Source organism: Amblyraja radiata, chromosome 3, assembly GCF_010909765.2.
Source record: "Amblyraja radiata isolate CabotCenter1 chromosome 3, sAmbRad1.1.pri, whole genome shotgun sequence".
In the NCBI taxonomy this organism is placed as follows: Eukaryota; Metazoa; Chordata; class Chondrichthyes; order Rajiformes; family Rajidae; genus Amblyraja; species Amblyraja radiata.
In genome coordinates this window covers 42,215,542-42,236,020 of record NC_045958.1, presented here as the reverse complement: position 1 = coordinate 42,236,020, position 20,479 = coordinate 42,215,542, and the positions used below count along the sequence as shown (strand labels likewise).

The window sequence follows — 20,479 nt, the reverse complement described above, 5'->3', positions numbered from 1 at the left end:
TTATTCCCCATTATCACTTCTCCAGCAACATTTTCCTGCGGTCCAACATGCACTCTAGCCTCTTTCTTACTCTTTATATATCTGAAGAATCGCTTGCTATCCTCTTTTATATTATTGGCAAGCTTACCTTCGTATTTCATCTTTTCTCCCCATATTGGCTTTATAGTCACCTTCTGTTGTTCTTTAAAAGTTTCCCAATCCTCTGGCTTCCCATCAACATCAATCAATGTTATATGCCTTCTATTTTAGTTTTATGCTGTTCTTGACTTCCCTTGTCAGCCATGATCGCCCTCTAGAATCTTTCTTCCTCTTTGGAATGAAAAGATCCTGCATCTTCCGAATTATTCCCAGAAATTCCTGCCATTGCTGTTCCACCGTCATCCCTGCTAGGGTCCCTTTCCAGTCAACTTTAGCCAGCTTCTCCCTCATGTCCATGTAGTCCCCTTTGCTCAGCTGCATATTGACACATCCAATTTCATCTTCTCCCTCTCAAATTCTCCCTCTCAAGTTAACTCTTATCATATTGTGGTCGCTACCTCCTAGTGGTTCCTTTACCTTGAGTTCCCTTATCAAATCCGGTTTGTTACACAAAACTAAAGCCAGAATTGCCTTTTCCCTGATAGGCTCCACAACCAACTGCTCTAAGAAACCATCTCGGAGGCACGCTACAAATTCCCTTTCTTGGGGTCCAGTACCAACCTGATTTTCCCAGTTTACTTGCATATTGATGCATGGCCACTATAACATTGCCTTTCTTATATACTGATTGTATCTCACAATGTAATTTGTACCCTATATCCTGGCTACTGCTTTTTGTATTATATTGCAATAATTTAGTTGCTAACTATTTTAAGCTGTTTATGAAATCAGATAGAAGGGAGATATTTATGTCATATGTTTAATTTAGTTTCTCAGTAAATATTGTAAAGTGTTTAGAATTAAGTATTTTCACCATAGCGAACAAATTAGGTAAGCTATATTAAAAAATGTCAATAAAGATAATCCAGTAAAGACCTGTAAACAATTGGCTTGGTACTGGATCAAAAAATCAATGTGGTGATGTTTAAATGCTGGTCATCCTGCACAATTTCTCTGTAAAATGGGAATATTTCAAACAAGTAATAAAAATCAGTTGCAGTTGTAATTCTAAAATGCCTAAAAATTAAATGTACAATAGATCAATAGAGCAGTTAGGGAATAAATTAAAAAGCAGAACCTCGAGGGTACTGATCTCCGGATTGCTACCTGAGCCACGGGCCAAATCGGCGAGGGTACGTAAAATTAAAAAGCTGAATGCGTGGCTCAAAGACTGGTGTGGGAAAAATGGGTTTGGTTTCTTGGGCCACTGGCACCAGTACTGGGACAGGGGGGATCTGTTCTGTAAGGACGGACTTCACCTGAACGGTGCTGGGACTGGGGTCCTGGCAAATCATATAACTAGGGCAGTAGAGAGGTCTTTAAACTAAGTAGCGGGGGGGAGGTATCAAGGGGGGTAATAACGGCAGGGGTAGAGGAAATAGAGCAGGGTATCAGTGGGGAAGCGGAAAATCAAAATGTGACAGGAGGATCCAGAATGTGTGAAGATAAAGCTCTAGATGTAAAAGGGGCAAAAACGGAAAGGAAGGGTAGTAAAAATCATCTGAAAGTGCTTTATCTAAATGCACGGAGTATTCGAAATAAGATAAACGAATTAACGGTGCAATTAAGTATATATAGTTATGATATCGTGGCCATTACGGAGACATGGCTGCAAGGGGATCAGGACTGGGAGTTAAATATAGAGGGGTACTCGACAATTAGAAAAGATAGACAGGAAAGAAAGGGAGGAGGGGTGGCCCTTTTAATAAGGGAGGGAATAACGGCAATAGAGAGGAAGGATATTGCGTTGAAGGATCAGGATAGTGAAACAGCTTGGGTACAGATAGAGAATAACAAGGGGAAAAAAACACTAGTGGGTGTAATTTATAGACCTCCAAATAGCTGTGACGCTGTTAGTCAGAACATAAATCTGCAAATAGTTGACGCATGTAAAAAGGGAACTGCTGTAATCATGGGGGACTTCAATTTTCATATTAATTGGGCAAACCAAACTGGGCAGGGTAGACTAGAGGAAGAGTTTATAGAATGTATTAGAGACGGGTTCCTAGAACAGTATGTCACAGAACCGACAAGGGGGGAGGCAATCTTGGATCTGGTCCTGTGTAATGAAGCAGGATTAATTAAAAATGTCATAGTTAGGGACTCGTTGGGAACAAGTGACCACAATATGGTCGAATTCCATATTCAAATAGAAGGGGAGCAGGTTGAAACTCAGGCTAGGGTGCTTAGTCTAAATAAGGGGGATTATGAAGGTATGAGGACTGAGCTGATCAAAGTTGACTGGGATAGCAGACTCAAGAATAAGACGGTACATGAGCAGTGGTGTACGTTTAAGGATCTACTGTATAACCTTCAAGAAAAATTTATTCCTATGAAGAAAAAAAGGGGTAAGGGTAAGAACAGTCAGCCATGGCTCAGTAAAACTATAAAGGATAGTATTCGGCTGAAGGCAAGGGCATATAAGGTAGCCAGAGATAGTGGGAGGGTAGAGGATTGGGAAGCATTTAAAGGTCAGCAAAAAATAACTAAGAGATTAATTAAGACGGGGAAAATAGACTATGAAAGGAATTTAGCGAACAACATAAAAACTAATAGTAAGAGTTTTTATAGCTATATAAAAAGAAAAAGGGTGGCTAAGGTGAACGTTGGTCCATTGGAGGGTGAGACTGGAGAGTTGTTGGTGGGGAACATGGAAATGGCAAAGGCATTAAACGAGTATTTTGTATCAGTCTTCACCATAGAAGACACAAAAAATATTCCAACGCTGGATAAACAGGGGGCGGTAGGAATGGAGGAGCTAAATACTATTAAGATCACCAAGGAGGTGGTATTAGGGAAATTAATGAGACTGAAGGAGGATAAATCCCCTGGGCCTGATGGATTACATCCAAGGGTCTTGAGGGAGATAGCGGTGGGGATTGTGGATGCATTGGTGATAATTTTCCAAAACTCCCTGGAGGCAGGAACGGTCCCAGTGGATTGGAAAATGGCCAATGTAACACCTATATTTAAAAAAGGAAGTAAACAGAAGGCGGGTAACTATAGACCGGTTAGTCTAACATCGGTGGTGGGTAAAATGTTAGAGACAATTATTAAAGAAACACTAACGGGGCACTTGGATAAACATGACTTAATCGGACAGAACCAGCATGGTTTTGTGAAGGGGAAGTCCTGTTTAACGAATCTGCTCGAATTCTTTGAGGAAGTAACAACCCGGGTGGATAAAGGGGAACCGGTGGATGTGGTATACTTGGACTTCCAAAAGGCTTTTGACAAGGTGCCACATAAGAGACTATTGCTAAAAATAAAAAATTATGGGATTGGGGGTAATATATTAGCATGGGTAGAGGATTGGCTAACAAATAGGAAGCAGAGAGTGGGGATAAATGGTTCATACTCGGGATGGCAACCGGTAACTAGCGGGGTTCCGCAAGGGTCGGTGCTGGGACCCCAGTTGTTCACAATTTATATAAATGATTTGGAGGAGGGAACCAAGTGTAATATATCAAAATTTGCGGACGATACAAAAATGGGAGGAAAAGTAGGGGATGAGGAGGATAGGAAGAGTCTGCAAAAGGATATAGATAAGCTAGGTGAGTGGGCAACAACTTGGCAGATGAAATTTAATACTAATAAATGTGAAGTCATTCACTTTGGGAAAAAAAATGATAGGGCAAGTTATTTTCTAAATGAGGAGGAGCTGCGTTGTAATGCAACGCAAAGGGATCTAGGGGTATTAGTACATGAATCACTAAAAGTTAGTATGCAGGTGCAGCAAGCAATCAGGAAGGCCAATGGAGTTTTGGCCTTTATTGCTAGGGGGATTGAGTATAAAAACACGGAGGTCTTGCTGCAGCTGTACACAGTATTAGTGAGACCACATTTGGAATACTGTGTACAGTTCTGGGGTCCATACTTAAGAAAGGATGTACTAGCCCTGGAGGCAGTGCAGCGAAGGTTTACAAGATTAATTCCTGCAATGAGGGGATTGACATATGAGGAAAGGTTAAGTAGGCTGGAACTCTACTCTTTGGAGTTTAGAAGAATGAGAGGCGATCTCATTGAAACATATAAGATCGTGAGGGGCCTTGATCGGGTGGATGCACCGAGGATGTTCCCAATGATCGGGGAAACTAGAACTAGGGGACATAGTTGCAGAATAAGGGGGGGCTCTTTTAAAACTGAGATGAGGAAGAACTTCTTCACCCAGAGGGTGGTTAATTTATGGAATTCACTGCCCCAGGGAGCAGTGGAAGCAGAAACGTTAAATATATTTAAGTCTAAAATAGATGGTTTTTTAGCTGCCAAGGGGATAAGGGGCTACGGGGAGAGGGCAGGGATATGGACCTAGGTATGGTTAGTATAGTAAGACCTGAGTGATCTCCTGGACAAGTGTCGATCGCCTGGATTGGGGTCGGAGAGGAATTTCCCGGATTTTTTTCCCCGAATTGGACCTGGGTTTTTATCCGGTTTTTTGCCTCCCCCAGGAGATCACGCGGTTCTTGGGGTGGAGAGGGGTGATAGCGGTATAAAGGGGAGGGTAGTGTCTTGTGTTCTGTGTCTTGTGTCTACTGTTTGTGGGTAAGTGTGTCTGTTTAGTGTTCAGCCATGAGCGAATGGCGGTGCGGGCTCGACGGACCTGGTGGTCTACTCTCGCACCTACTTTCTATGTTTCTATGTTTCTATCAAAAAGCAATGAGAGGGAAAATAATTGAAATCTTCTCATGTTGACAATTACAAAGGCTTGCAAATACTTTCAAAAGAAGTGGTTCTACAGTGGTAGCTACCTTCTAATAAGTTTGCAGTGCCAAGTGTTCTGGGCCAACACTGTTTATCAATTCTGCATCGACCTGCTTGAAAGCATTGAGAATATTATTAAATGGTTGAATTAACTTACAGAACGTTAGACTAACCTTTGAAGATCAAAAGTACAGGATCACTCATGGCATTGAAAGTCACCATGGGTTACTACATCTGGGTAATTTTTAAACAAAGGATTTCATATTAACTGGCCCAAAAGGTACAGTCAAGTTCATAGCTTAATGTTATTATATTTCTCCCTTCCTTTGAATAAAAGGATTTCTTTTTTTAATGCACATTTTGAACTAAATCCTTAAAAAAAAGTGCTCAGGCCTCATGTTTTACATACCACCACCTGTGTAAGCCTGCTCTACCAACCCTAATTAATAATTAGGGAACTACAAGGCTGGGTGAGATTGTATGTTTTTACATGTTGCATTCTGTTTTGGAATTTGAATCTAGTCCAGACTCTTAAAATGAACATTTTCTCCTGTAGGGATGCAACAGGCTTCCAAGTTAATCTAAGGTCATAAGGAATAGTAGAATTAAGCCATTCGGCCCATCAAGTCTATACCACCATTCAATCATGGCTGATCTACCTCATCCTCCTAACCCCATTCTCCTGCCTTCTCCCCATAACCTCTGACACCCGTACTAATCAAGAATCTATCTATCTCTGCCTTAAAAATATCCACTGACTTGTCCTCCACAGTCTTCTGTGGCAAGGAATTCCACAGATTCACCACACGCTGACTAAATAAATTTATCCTCATCTCCTTCCTAAACGAATGTCATTTAATTCTCTGACCTCTAATCCTAGATCTCCCACTAGTGGAAACATCCTCGCCACATCCACTCTATCCTAGCCTTTTACTATTCTGTATGTTTCAATGAGGTCCCCCCTCATTCTTCTAAACTCCAGTGAGTACAGGCCCAGTGCCGACAAGCGCTCGTCATAGGTTAAACTACTAATTCCTGGGATCATTCTTGTAAACCTCCTGTGGACCCTCTCCAGAACCAGCACTTCCTTCCTCAGATATGGTGCTCAAAATTGCTCACAATATTCCAAATGCGGCCTTACCAGCGCCTCAACATTACATCCCTATTTTTGTATACAAGCCCTCTTGAAATAAATGCTAGCATTTAGTTTACTTTTTTACTACCAATTCGATTTGCAGATTAACTTTTTGGGAATCCTACACCTGCACTCCCAAGTTCCTTTGCACCTCTGATTTCTGGTTTCTCATCCCATTTCGAAAATAGTTTACGCTTTTATTCCTACAACCAAAATGCATGACTCCACACTTTGCCCTAGTGTGTAGATGAGCGGTAGAATCAGAAGGAAGTGATGAAAATGTGGGAGAATAAAATGGATAAACTGCCACAGAAGGCAGCGGAGGCCAATTCACTGGACGTATTCAAGAGTTAAATTTAGCCATTAGGGCTAACGGAATCAAGGGACATGGGAGAAAACAAGAATAGGGTACTTCTTCTTTCGTGTCCATCTTCCATGTTTCAAATGTTGACATCGCTGTCATCGTCCATCCTGAAAAGGACGCAAGCTTCCGGCGACAATCAGTGGGAATACTAATTTTGGATGATCAGCCATGATTATGTTGAATGGTGGTACTGGCTCGAAGGGTCGAATGGCCTACTCCTGCACCTATTTTCTGTGTTTCAATGCTACACTATATTCCATCTGCCACTTCTCTGCCCACTCTCCCAACCTGTCCAAGATCTTCTGCAGAGTCCCTGCTTTCTCTACACTACCTACCTCTACACCAATGTTCATATCATCTTCAAACTTCAATCCCCTCATCCAAATCATTAATATACAACGTGGGGAGTAGCGGCCCCAGCACCGACCCTTGCGGAACTCTACTAGTTACTGGCAGCCAACCAAAAAAAGCCCCCTTTATTCCACTCTTTGTCTTCTGCCATTCAGCCAACCTGCTATCCATGCTAGTATCTGCCCTTTGATACTATGGGCTCTCATCTTTCTAAGCAGCCTAACGTGTGGCACCTTATCAAAGGCTTTCTGAAAATCTAAGTAAACACCATCTACTGACTTTCCTTTGTCTGTCCTGCTAGTTACTTCTTCAAAGAATTCCAGTAAATTTGTCAAGCAAGACCTCCCTTTCAAAAGCCATGCTGACTTTGGCCTATTTTATAGTGAACTTCTACGTACTCCGTAACTTCATCTTTTATAATGGACTCTAAAATCTTACCAACATGGAATTAAAATATTTTATGCTGTTAAATTGTGTACGCTGCACAAAATGAACATGGCATATTGTCACAGAGCTTCTACAGAATACCAAGTTAATGCACAACACTGGGGAAGAACACTTTATGTGCAAGCTGCATGGAAAATAAACAGATGGTTTCAAGTAGATACAGCTATTACAACATGTCATTTCAACTACTGCCACATTATGTTAATGTTTGTAGGACTAACTGCTATCCACTGTGATTGAATTTAAAGAATTTTATAAATAAATAAATCAATGCAATAACAAGGAATTGTGATGAATAAATCAACCCATGAACAAACAAACTTGACGTTGAACAAAGTAAAGTGGCAGACGATGCCTAATTATTGGAAGCTGACACAAAAAGCTGGAGTAACTCAGCGGGTCGGACAGCATCCCTGGAGAAAATAGGTGACGTTTCGGGACGAGACACTTCTTCAGATTCAGACCAATAACCAAGTCTGCATTACAAAGTTTCCTGTCACTTGACATCAAGCTATGTTTAGATGGCTTTTGTCAAGCCTATCACACACACTAACCGCCCCAAAGTCTGACGAAGCCTGCTCTCTGCCCTCTAACAAGGAGTCTGCTTCCATGGTTCAAATTTTAAGAATTTCCTGGATTTACAGGCGTGTGCACTCTTCAAAAAGCTTGTTTTCATCTTTCTATTCAATTTGCTACCAAATGAGTGGACTAGGAGTGGACTAGGAGCTTAGTTTATCTGGCACCTCTTGCTTCCAAGTTAGAAGGATTTATGTACAAAATCTATGGTAATGTTGTGGTGCAATACTGAGGAAGGACTGACCTGATAAGACAGTGCCGCTCTTCAGATGAATTAAAATGTCTAAATAAGGATCCTTCTATTCAGATACATGATTTATGAACACCACTTAATGTTTTCTTACAGTGCATTACTAACTGATCATAACAGTTTGCTGGACCTTCCTGCTGTTATATTCCGGACGGCAGAATGAAGAACAAGACTTACACACTGGTTGCCTGGATCACGAGAGAGAGATTTATTACCCAGCATTCCCTGCGTATATTGAACACCAACTCATTAACATACACATGAATATGTATGAATATATTACACAGCTCTCCTTTTTTAAAGTATTAAATCTAAGTACTCGGTTACAATTTTGTTGTTGTGATACTTGATTTAAACCAGTATTGTTTATCCTGTATTTATGAAATTTACATTTCTTTCAGTAACATGCTGTTTGACCTCCTCTAAATAGTAACCAGATCAAAAGTAAGTCACCATAGAGGCTGTTTAACAAACCCATACTATATTTACATTTGAATGCAATTTTTACATTTTAAACATTAACATTTACTTTATTTTACTTCTTTCAGAGAGATTTTGAAATCTTAAAGAGAAGCAAACAACTTTCAGTTTATAATCTGGTGAAGAACACTTTTTTCCCCATCCTTCATCCAGGTTCTTGGATAGTCCAGTTAACTCCGTCCTGCCAGTTAAAAAAAATAAAAAATTCTATGTGCTTATTCTACATCTCTATGTTATTCACACATGTTGAGTCTTATTTTCCAATTTTTTTCACCTATTACCTCACACTCCAAAATAAAATAATTGTTTATGCATTTGCATGCATGTTTGCATATTTAGATGCTTTACCTTATTTAAGGCCTTTTCTCAGTTCTTTCAGCTGTGCCAAAAATATCCTCACTTCAAAGATCATTAATTTCCATCAAACTGACCTCTCTCAGGTTTTAACTTCACCACACGTAAGAAGGGTTTTCATCTCACCCTCTCACCCTGGCCACAAACTCTTTGAATCACTTCCCTCTGAAAGGCGACTCCGGACTGTTAAAGCTGCCACAGCCAGACATAAAAACAGCTTTTTCCACGAGTAGTAGCTCTACTCAATAACCAAAAATCTGTAGCCTCCTTTTGCTCTGGTATTTTATTTAATTCACGTTTAATCAATAATGTTTTATTATTAATGTTTCATGTTTTATGTATCATTCTTAACTGTCGTTGTCACTTGCGGGCGGAGCACCAAGGCAAATTCCTTGTATGTGAATATTTGGCCAATAAACCTATTCATTCATTCATCTCAAAGTAATGACAATAAAGTGGAAATTATGAAACTTGTCAAACAGCAATGCACAGTTCTGACAAACCTTTTCCAATCATCATAAGCAACAACCTCCCCTCCCCCTCTACTCTGGGCACCGTACTCTAAATATGGTATCTCATGATTATATCAGAGCTTTCCACGCTTACTGGGCAGCATCAATGACTCAACCTCCCATTTCCCCTTGAATGGTTTCCCAGTAAGTAACAATAAATGTTCTCAACTCAAGGTAAACTGCGAGAATATGTCACTGAATTACCTCTTTGGCCCTCGCTTGGCTAGAAAAGCATTTCTGCCACTACCTTCAGCAAGGATGGATCCATCTCTTCTTTAAGCATGGTGAAGGAACTGTGAGCCAGTTGTTGCTGCCTGGCATCTTCATTAACCATCAACTCACCATAGAGGTAGACTCCCATTGCCTGGGGAAATAATATAGCTCTTTACAAAAGCATCACCTTTATTATGTGTAATTTCTAAAGGGTAACATTTAAAACTCTCTGTAAAATAAATATTTTGCATGCAAAGTAACCCATTTAATTTCATTTAAACTTGGCAGCATTAAGCAGTGTTGTGTAATTAATAATTCAGTATCATGCTCAACATGTTTGAACTCCTATGCTGCAAATTAATGTTTTCCTTTTGATGTTTAGTATCATTAAAATTGTATTGCACAACCTTCAGGATAATAACTAGAACTACCTATTCCACAGCACTGAAGGAGGACGGACAGGAAACACTTTTACATTCACATGCTGACAGATCTTCAACTCAAAAGGTTAACTGTTTATCTTATGTTGCCTGGGCTGCTGAGAGTTTCTGTTTTATTTCAGGCCTCTGAGTGAGACTTTGCTGAGAAAAGGTTGAGAAAGGTAGACAAAATGTGTAGGAAGGGACGCAGTGGAGCAGACAAAAATGCTCAGTTGTGTCCCTGTCACACTTTCACCATAAAGGGGACTTGTAGCTCCCTGTGGCTCTCAACTCGCATCATCCCATTCATTCTCTTGTGGAGCAAACCCCGATGTTGTTTCAGTCAGAAAAGCCACCAGACGCAAGGCATGAAGGAGGGAGCATGTCACCAATTTAGTAGGTTTCTAATAAATAATCTCCATAGGGTTATCATGAATCAAACAATTTATCTGTGTTACTTTATTAGAATGTTTTTGTTCATAGTCAAAGTACAACCAAGAAAGCAACACGTGTTCTAGTTTGATGGGCAAATGCTTCCACATTGTTTGCAGGTAACAACAAAACGGGTGGTATAGTAGACATTGAGGAAGGCTATCTAAGTTTACAACAAGATCTAGATCAGTTGGGAAGATGGTAAACTAAATTTAACTCTGATAAGTGGAAAGTGTTGCACTTTCTAATGTTAAACCAGGTAAGACTTACACAGTAAATGGTAGAGCCTTGGTGCTGCAGAACAGAGATCTGGGAGTATATTGCAAGGTTCCCTAAAGGTGGCAACTTAGGAAGACAGTGTGGTGAAAAAGGTGTTTATTGGAAAGGCATAAAATGCTGGAGTAACTCAGCGGGATAGGCAGCATCTCTGGACTGAAGGAAAGGGTTCTTCTGAAGAAGTTTCCATCTTCTGTGTGAACCAGCATCTGCAGTTCCTTCCTACACGTTTATTGGGAAGGTCATGGAGTACAAAAGTCGGGACATTAAGATACGGATGCAGTTGCACATTGATGAGACCAGACCTGTGTGCAGTTCTGGTCATTACATTGGAAAGGGTACAAAAAAGATTAACCAGGATGTTTTGTGGTCTTGAGTTATGGGGAAAGGTTGGATAGGTTGGATTTTTTTTTTAATTTAAGAGGCTGTGCATTAAACTTATTGAAGTGTACAAGATCACGAGGGGCATGGATAAGGTGAATGCTCCTTTTCCTAAGATTCAAAACATGAGGGCATAGGTTTGAGAGAAGGGAGGGATTTAAGAGGGACCTGAGGAACAACTTTTTTCACTGCAGGTAGCCTACCTGTAATGAGCTGCCAAAGGAAGCTTTAGAAGTGGATACAACCATTACTTTTAAATGGTAATTTGGAATGAAATATAGATGGGAAGGAATTGGAGGGATATGGGCCAAATGAAGACAATGTGGACTTGCCCAATATGCCAACTTATTCGGCTTAGACAAGGTGGAACGAAGGGGTTGTTTCCATGTTATACAGCTCCATGATTCTATGACTCTAATAGGATTACAAAATGAACAGAAGTGTTCACAAACTTTCATTTCCAAATTTTATTTTCATTTTTACGAATTTACTATTGAGGTAGTACACTATTAAAATATAAAGATAGCCTTGACGTCTACTAAGCTTTATTGGTTTATTGTTAGTATTAATTTTAGCATCAAAACTTCAAATATTCCAAAAAAAAAATCCCTAGAAACTGCAAGCTGCTTTTTAAATATGTATTATTCAGCGAGCATTTAACATAATTCTAGATAATTATTTCTACATCATTTCTTATTCACAGATATATTCAAATAGGGTACCTGATCTTGTTTCAAAAAATTAATCAGGTCCCCGTATGCCATGGTGTGTTTGTGTTTAATAACCAGCTCACACCAACGATGGCGCACCTGAAAAATAAGTAAAAAGGTAAGAGAAAGGAAATAGATTCAAGAAAGTAAAATGTGGAATTAAAAACTAGTTTCATTAATAGTAAGCACATACAGTGCCCTCCATAATGTTTGGGACAAAGACCCATCATTTATTTATTTGCCACTGTACTCCACAATTTGAGCTTTGTGATAGAAAAAAAAAATCACATGTGGTTAAAGCGCACGTTGTCAAATTTTAATAAAGGCCATTTTTATACATTTTGGTTTCACCATGTAGAAATTACAGCATTGTTTATACATAGTCCCCCCAGAGCATCACCAGTTGCTGGGTGTCTTCTCTGGTGATGCTCTGCCAGGCCTGTATTGCAGCCATCTTTACCCTATGCTTGTTTAGAAACATAGACATAGAAATAGGTGCAGGAGGAGGCCATTCGGCCCTTCTAGCCAGCACCGCCATTTATTGTGACCATGGCAGATTGTCCCCTATCAATAATCCGTGCCTGCCTTCTCCCAATATCCCTTGACTCCACTAGCCCCTAGAGCACTATCTAACTCTCTCTTAAATCCATCCAGCTGCTGAGAGCTCTCTTATACCTGCATTAAGGAGGCAATTAATCACACCGAGCCATTACAAATGCCTGTGAAGCCATGTGTCCCAAACATTATGGTGCCCTGAAATGAGGGGACTATGCATAAACCCAACTGTAATTTCTACATGGTGAAGCCAAAATGTATAAAAATGGCCTTTAATAAAATTTGACAATGCGCACTTTAACCACATGTGATTTTTTCTATTACAAATCTCAAATTGTGGAGTACAGCAGAAAATAAATAAATGATGGGACTTTGTCCCAAACTTTACGGAGGGCACTTAGAAGATATTTGGGCAGGTAGATGGATAGGAAAGGTTTGGAGGATATGGACCAAACATGGGCAAGTGGGACTATTGCAGATGGGCAACCTGGTCAGCATTAGAAAGTTGATCAAAGGACCTGTTTCCATGCTGTCTGACTATATGACCACTTTAGTAAAAAGCAAATGAAGAACAAAACAAAAATGCTAATTCTTTCAGAATCTTTCATTTTTCTTTTTTACATAATGCTTTATCAAAAGACAGAATTTTGAAAACTTATTCAGTTCAAATCACCATGCCATAAAAAGGTCTTTTTTTTTTGTTCAGCAAACTGAACGGTAAACTGATTTTGAATGATCTGCCACGATCATATTGAATACCGGTGCTGGCTCGAAGGGCCGAATGGCCTACTCCTGCACCTACAGTGCATTCTGAAAGTATTCAGACCCCTTCACTTTTTCCACATTTTGTTACATTACAGCCTTATTTTTAAAAGGATTAAATTATTTTTTTGTTAATCATCTATCTACACACAATACCCCAAAATGAAGAAGTGAAAACAGATGTTTAGAAATTTTTGCAAAGTAACTAAAAAGAAATAACTGAAATATCACATTTCATCATGCCCTATGCTATGACACTCCAAATTGAGCTTAGGTTCATCCTGTTTCCATTGATTATCCTTGAGATGTTTCTACAACTTGGAGTCCACCAGTGGTAAATTAAATTGATTGGACATGATTTGGAAAGGCACACACTTGTCTAAATAAGGTCCCACAGTTGACAGTGCACGTCAGAGCAAAAACCAAGCCATGAAGACGAAGAAATTGTCCGTAGACCTCCGAGACAGGATTGTGTCGAGACACAAATCTGGGGACGGGTATAAAACAATTTCTGCAGCATTGCAGGTCCTGAAGAGCACAGTGGCCTCCGTCATTCTTAAATGGAAGAACTTTGGAACTTCATAGTGCTGGCCGCCTGACCAAACTGAACAATCGGGGGAGAAGGGCCTTGGTCAGGGAGGTGACCAATAACCCGATGGTCACTCTGACAGAACTACAGAGTTCCTCTTTGGAGATGGGAGAACCTTCCAGAAGGACAACTATATCTGCAGCACTCCACCAATCAGGCCTATATAGTAGAGTGGCCAGACGGAAGCCACTCTCAGTAAAAAGCACATGACAGCCGGCTTGGAGTTTGCCCAAAGGCATGAGAAACAAGATTCTCTGGTCTGATGAAACCAGGATTGAACTATTTGGCCTGAAATGCCAAGCATCAAGTCTGGAGGAAACCAGGCACCGCTCATCACCTGGCCAATACCATATCTACGGTGAAGCATGGTGGTGGCAGCATCATGCTGTGGGGATTTTATTCAGTGGCAGGAACGGGGAGACTAGTCAGGTTGGAGGGAAAGATGAACGGAGCAAAGTACCGAGAGATTCTTGATGAAAACCTGCTCCAGAGCATTCTGGACCTCAGACTGGGGCAGAGGTTCACCTTCCAACAGGACAACGACCCAAAGCACACAGCCAAGACAATGCAGGAGTGGCTTTGTGACAAGTCTGTGAATGTCCTTGAGTGGCCCAGCCAGAGCCCGGGCTTGAACCCGATGGAACATCTCTGGAGGGACCTGAAGATAGATGCGCATCGACACTCCCCATCCAACCTGACAGAGCTTGAGAGGATCTGCAGAAAAGAATGGGAGAAATTACCCAAATACTGGTGGGCCAAGCTTGTAGTGTCATACCCAAGAAGACTTGAGGCTGTAATCGCTGCCAAAGGTGCCTCAACAAAGTACTGAGTAAAGGGTCTGAATACTTATGTAAATGTCATATTTCAGTTATTCCTTTTTAATTACTTTGCAAAAATGTCTAAAAACCTGTTTTCACTTCTTCATTTTGGGATATTGTGTGTAGATTGATGATAAAAAAATAATTTAATCCATTTTAGAATAAGGATGTAACGTAACAAAATGTGGAGAAAGTGAAGGGGTCTGAATACTTTCTGAACGCACTGTATTTTCTATGTTTCTATAAGGGTACATTATTTCAAGCAAAGTCATAGAACTAGACATGTCGAATAAATTAGAAGAATGGAATTTGAGAACAGCAGCAGGCAAATATGATTTAAAGGGAGCCCATATAATGTTTTGAAATACAATGTATGTTTTGAAATACAATGAGTGGGAAACCGAATGTATTAGAATGATGAATTATATTTTCTTATATTTAAACTATATTGCGTGGAACATTTTCAAAGTAATTGAATACCAAATCTCGTTACATCTTGATCTGTCTAGAAATAATATTTCATCGGATAACATAATAATCATGATGGAAATAACAAAAAAAAAAGCAAAAATACCACAGGCAGAGATTCAAGACTAGAATGATTTTTAAATATTTATTCTTTCCCTTCCTTTTTACTTGTAAATTTGAACACCCACTGGGTTTTGTACTGGAAAATAGGAAACATATACCCATCTGGTGGAGCATTTAATAAACCGAATGAACACAGCATTTCCTCTAACTTCTTAATGCATCAACTGCTACTGGCATTCAAAGTGCATCAGGGGGAAACTATGAAAGACTGATTAGAAGTAATGAATGATGGAAAAGATTACTTTGAAAGGTTGTGTCAAGGGAAATGTTACATGAATTTGGGGGGAATTGCTATCAGTAAGGAAACAGAAGGGACAGGCAAAGTATTTAGACAAAATATAGTTAATTATGATAGTGCATTCATGAAATGAAACTAGCTAAGAATCAATGTGAAGCCAATCTATTAGATTTCTTGATTCTATTGGACACAATGCTAAACATGCACACCATATAATCTGCACAAACAGAACTACACAGACCAGCTGAGCTAACAGAACTAAGTGTACGTGGATAGCAACAATGTTGTGAGCAGGGCTACAATCCCATTGTGACATCATTGGTAGCGTATGTAAATGAGATCCCATTGTGATTGGAGGACTGTGAGATGCCATTGTGACGTCATCACTGGAAGCTGCCAGACAAATCTCAAAGCAGAATCATAGTTATTCTTCTCAAAGTTGTTTTTTTTTAAAAAAGTTTAAATATCAATAACTTGTGTAATATAAAATCAAATCTGAAGGAAACTTGACACGACTGACCGCGGAACAAAGGTGCGCAAGGTGTTGCAAAATTTTTAGCACTACCATGTACCATTTTGCCGTAGATACCAGCACATTCACATACACACACAAACAAGATGAGACTTTTAGCTTATACTAGACCAAGTGCAGACCCGTTGGGTCTGTTCCCCCAACGTGCAGTTGAGGGGGGGGGGGGCATTGGGCGTCACACACATTAACCGCCCCCACACACACACACTAACTACCCCCCCCCGCACACACGGTAACTACCCCCCTTGTTAATATATTAATATTATTAATTTGCTCCTTTTACCCCATAATCGCCCTATCTACTGACGCATAGCCCCCAACTCGCAGGCGCGTCTAGAAAGGGAGGGGGGGAGGTACAGAGTGAGGGCAGAGAGAGAAGGGGGGGGAGAGGGAGCAAGAAGAAGGGAGGGGTGGGAGGGAGAGAGAGGGAGAGTGAGGGAGGGGGGAGAGGGGTTGGAGTGTACGGGCAGGTGGGCGGGCTGGAGTCCAGCAGCGCCTATTGTAGCGGTTCTGGCAACAGCCGGCGTTCTGCTCTGTCTGCGGGGAGAGGGCGAGAGGGAGGAGAGGATGGGGGAGAAAGGTGAAGGGGGAGGGGGTTTGGAGTGGGCGCTCACTCCAGTTCCAGGCTCTGCTCGAGCCCAGGCATGGACTGGATGTGGGCCATGGGTGGGGATAGACCTGAGGATGCCGAACGAGGCGGCGGGCGGGCGGCGGACTGGGCTTTGCCCGCGGTGGCAGTCTCCGGAGAGGGAGAGGGAGAGGGAGAGAGAGAGGGAGAGGGAGAGACAGAGACAGAGAGACAGAGAGACAGAGAGGGCAGAGACAGAGAGAGGGGGGAGACAGCTGGCGGTCGTGGGGCGGCTTCTTTCGGCTGTTTTTAAATGGCGTCTTTGAGGCGAGGCGAGCGCCAGCAGCCGTTATGGTCGCTGGCCGGCAGGAGGCGACAAAATGAGTGAGTGGGGGGGGGGGGGGTGTATGATTTTATTAAAAAATGGGTACATAAAAAGAAAAAATGTTTTGAGGAGTGCAAAATCGGATGTAAAATGAATGAGCTAGCGACATGGAAAAAATTACGGAGTTTAATGACGGAGTGCTGGCGTAGCATGGAATCAAAGGCTGAATGTGGCACCCACAAGACAGCCAGGCAGAAACACACACACGCAGCCACAGAGTTTTAAATATAGATAGATATAGATAGATAGGTAATGAAGAATAGTAGGATAGCACAATTACATCACGTCAGTAAAGTTACTAAAATCAAGATATTTATTTTTCTTTCATGCATGTACTTAGCAACAAATATCACCAACAATGGGTACATAAAAAGAAAAAATGTTTTGAGGAGTGCAAAATCGGATGTAAAATGAATGAGCTAGCGACATGGAAAATATTACGGAGTTTAATGACGGAGTGCTGGCGTAGCATGGAATCAAAGGCCGAATGTGGCACCTACAAGACAGCCAGGCAGAAACACACACACGCAGCCACAGAGTTTTAAATATAGATAGATATAGATAGATAGGTAATGAAGAATACTAGGATAGCACAATTACATCACGTCAGTAAAGTTACTAAAATCAAGATATTTATTTTTCGTTCATGCATGTACTTAGCAACAAATATCACCAACAACTTACCAAGGTAGCATGAGGTATAAATGGACCTCTTAGACCACCCATATTGAAGCAATGGCCAGGAAAGCACACCAACGATTCTACTTCCTTAGAAGGCTTAGGAAGTTAGGCAGGTCCCCAACAACCCTCACCAACATCTGTAGAAAGCATTTTATTCGGATGCATCACAGCATGGTTTGGGAACAGCTTCATTCAAAACCACAAGAAATTGCAAAGAATTGTGGACGTAGTCCAGACCATCACACAAACTCATGCTACCTTGGTAAGGCTACCAGCATAATCAAGGATGAGCCACATCCTAGTCACTCCCTCTTCTCCCCTCTCCCATCAGGCAAGAGGTATACGTGTGACAACACACACCTCCAGATTCAGGGACAGTTTCTTCCCAGCTCTTATCAGGCAACTGAACCATCCTACCACAACTGAACCATCCTACCACAACTAGAGAGCAGTCCTGACATACTACCTACCTCATTGGAGACCCTCGGATTATGTTTGATTGGATTTTACTATCTTGAACTGAACGTTATTCCCTTTATCATATATCTGTACACTGTATTGTCTCTCTGCTGACTGGTTAGCATGCAACAAAAGCTTTTCACTGTACCTCGATACTGAACTATAGTCAACAATATGATTCATGTTGGACAAAGTGTACTTTTATGTGAAACAATGTTAGATTATTAAATGAAAAGTTTCCAGACAATTCATACAGATGCAATATATTTCAGGTCTTATTTTCTAGTGCTCTTTGAGAACTGGTGGAGTTGCTGCCTTAGAGCGCTTGCAGCACCGGAGACACGGTTTCGATCCTGACTACAGGTTCTTTCTGTACAGAGTTTTGTATGTTCTCCCTATGACCACGTGGGCTTTCTCCGCGATCGTCGGTTTCTTCTCACACTCCAACAGGTTGTAGGTTAACTGGCTTGGTGTATGTGTGAATTGGCCCTAGTGTAGGATAGTGTTAATGTGCGGGGATCGTTGGACGGCGTGGACTCAGTGGGCCGAAGGGCCTGTTTCCGCACTGTTTCTCTAAACTAAACTAAGTATGTGCAGGAAAGAACTGCAGATGCTGGCTTAAATCGAAGGTAGACACAAAATGCTGGAGTAACTCAGCGGGACAGGCAGCATCTCTGGAGAGAAGGAATGGGTGACATTTTGGGTTGAAGAAGGGTCTCGACCCGAAACATCACCCATTCCTTCTCTCCAGAAATGCTGCCTGTCTCGTTGAGTTACTCCAGCACTTTGTGTCTACCTTTAAACTAAACTCAGTATTGGAATTCTAAGATGAAAATAGCAAACAGAGCAACGAGAAAAAAAACTGGACAAATTGCCTCTGCTGAAAAGAATTATGTTCTGAATGTTATTTCACCACACGCTGTGGTAGATGTCATTAGTAGAATATTAACTTTCAAAATAAGACAATAGACCCAAGCACAGTTACAGGGACTTTGATGAATAAGAAAGATGGACAACTCCTTGTTTCACTAAATACCTGCGCTCAGTCCACTGAGGACTACGGGTTCTCCTGGCTGCTAACCATTTCAACTCCCCTTCCTATACCATACTGAACTTTCTGTCCTGGGCCCCCTCCATTGCCAGAGTGAGGCCACATGCAAATTAGAGGAACAGCACCTCATATTTTACTTGGGTAACCTACAACCCAGAGGTACCGGTGAACAATGAATTCCCTAATTTTAAGTAACTTCTGCTAGCACTCCCCTCGCCCCCTTTCCCTGGCCTAGCAGGGCACCACCCTGCCCGAGGTCATCTGTTGTCGGCCCCGATTTGTCTTAGTCTTTTCTTGCTTCCAGCTCTTTCCCCATGTCCCCTCCCCAATCCCCTACGTTCAGTCTGAAGAAGGGTCCAAGCCCAAAATGTCACCTATCTTTTTTTCTCCAGTGATACTGCCTGATCCACTGAGTTACTCCAGCACTTTGTGGCTATCTTTACTACAAACCAGCATCTGCAGTTCTTTGTTTCTACAGCTCCTCCTTCATCTGAAAAAAGGGTAAACCAATGTGCAGACTTCAAGTGTCCCAGGTAGCACAATTACATTAAGAGCAAAATAATTGTCCTTTTTTAGATATTCAGTAATTACCAGAAATCATTTTTTGTAGTTGGTGAGGCCAGAGAGTACATCATCAGCAACTCAAGCTCCTTCAAACATTTAATTAGATTATGGCTGACCAGCAATTCAACCAACTGATCCATACAAAGTGTGGATGAAGGAACTGCAGATGCTGGTTTAAACCAATGATAGACACAAAAAGCTGGAGTAACTCAGCGGGACAGGCAGCATCTCTGAAGAGAAGGAATGGGTAACTTTTCGTGTCAGGAAGATGGATAACTCCTTGTTTCACTAAATACTTGTGCTCAGTTTACTGAGGACTACGGTTTCTCCCGTCAGGACCGGAAACCTCACCCATTGCTTCTCTCCGGAGATGCTGCCTGTCCCGCTGAGTTACTCCAGGTTTTTTTGTGTCTGTCTTTGATCCATAAGAAGTGTTCTCCTACTTAATAATATTCTGTTCATCTCAGCACTGAAGATTTTATTTGCTAGAAACATATCAAAAACATGCTTCCTGCATTCTAATTTTAGCCTGTTTAACTACCTATTCCCCATGTAGAATGTAGCATATGAAAATAATCAACTCAAACATCAGCTTTAATTATGGGATAAATGACATTATCCACCAATAAACTACAACACTGACAACATATGCATAAGTTTCCTAAATGTTGTTATCAATCAAACAAGCAAGGTGTGATGGTAAAGTCCTTAAAGATAGAAATCAGCTGAAATATCTGAAGTGATGGGAATTTGAACGTTTTACGCATTTCTCTCATTATGAAAAACCTCTGGTGAAAAATCTCTCTGGTTCTGAAAACTTTTTTAGAAATAAAATATTTTATTTAAAAATAAAAATATTTGTAGAAAGTCCAATTTCATTCTCGGATTGAAAATTATTTTAAGTTTTGTTTTTATAAGTTTTTGATATTACAGCTTCTGCTCAAATC

The 20,479-nt window shown here is 41.0% G+C and overlaps 1 protein-coding gene across 6 annotated transcripts in view; it reads right to left on the bottom strand.

The window, feature by feature from the left end:
* LOC116970959 (aminopeptidase O (putative)) overlaps positions 1–20,479 on the bottom strand; it is a 205,734-nt gene that overhangs the window by 25,453 nt on the left and 159,802 nt on the right. For 5 of the 6 annotated variants that reach the window (XM_033017690.1, XM_033017697.1, XM_033017691.1 and 2 more), the window contains exons 15-16: positions 11,752–11,838; positions 9,513–9,672 (exon numbers count right to left, since the gene is read on the bottom strand). In XM_033017690.1, the coding sequence (XP_032873581.1) occupies positions 9,532–9,672; positions 11,752–11,838 (228 nt within the window). In that variant the 3' untranslated portion in view covers positions 9,513–9,531. Of the gene's footprint in view, positions 1–8,214; positions 8,624–9,512; positions 9,673–11,751; positions 11,839–20,479 lie in introns of those variants that run through there. The other variant, XM_033017694.1, reaches the window with a different exon arrangement.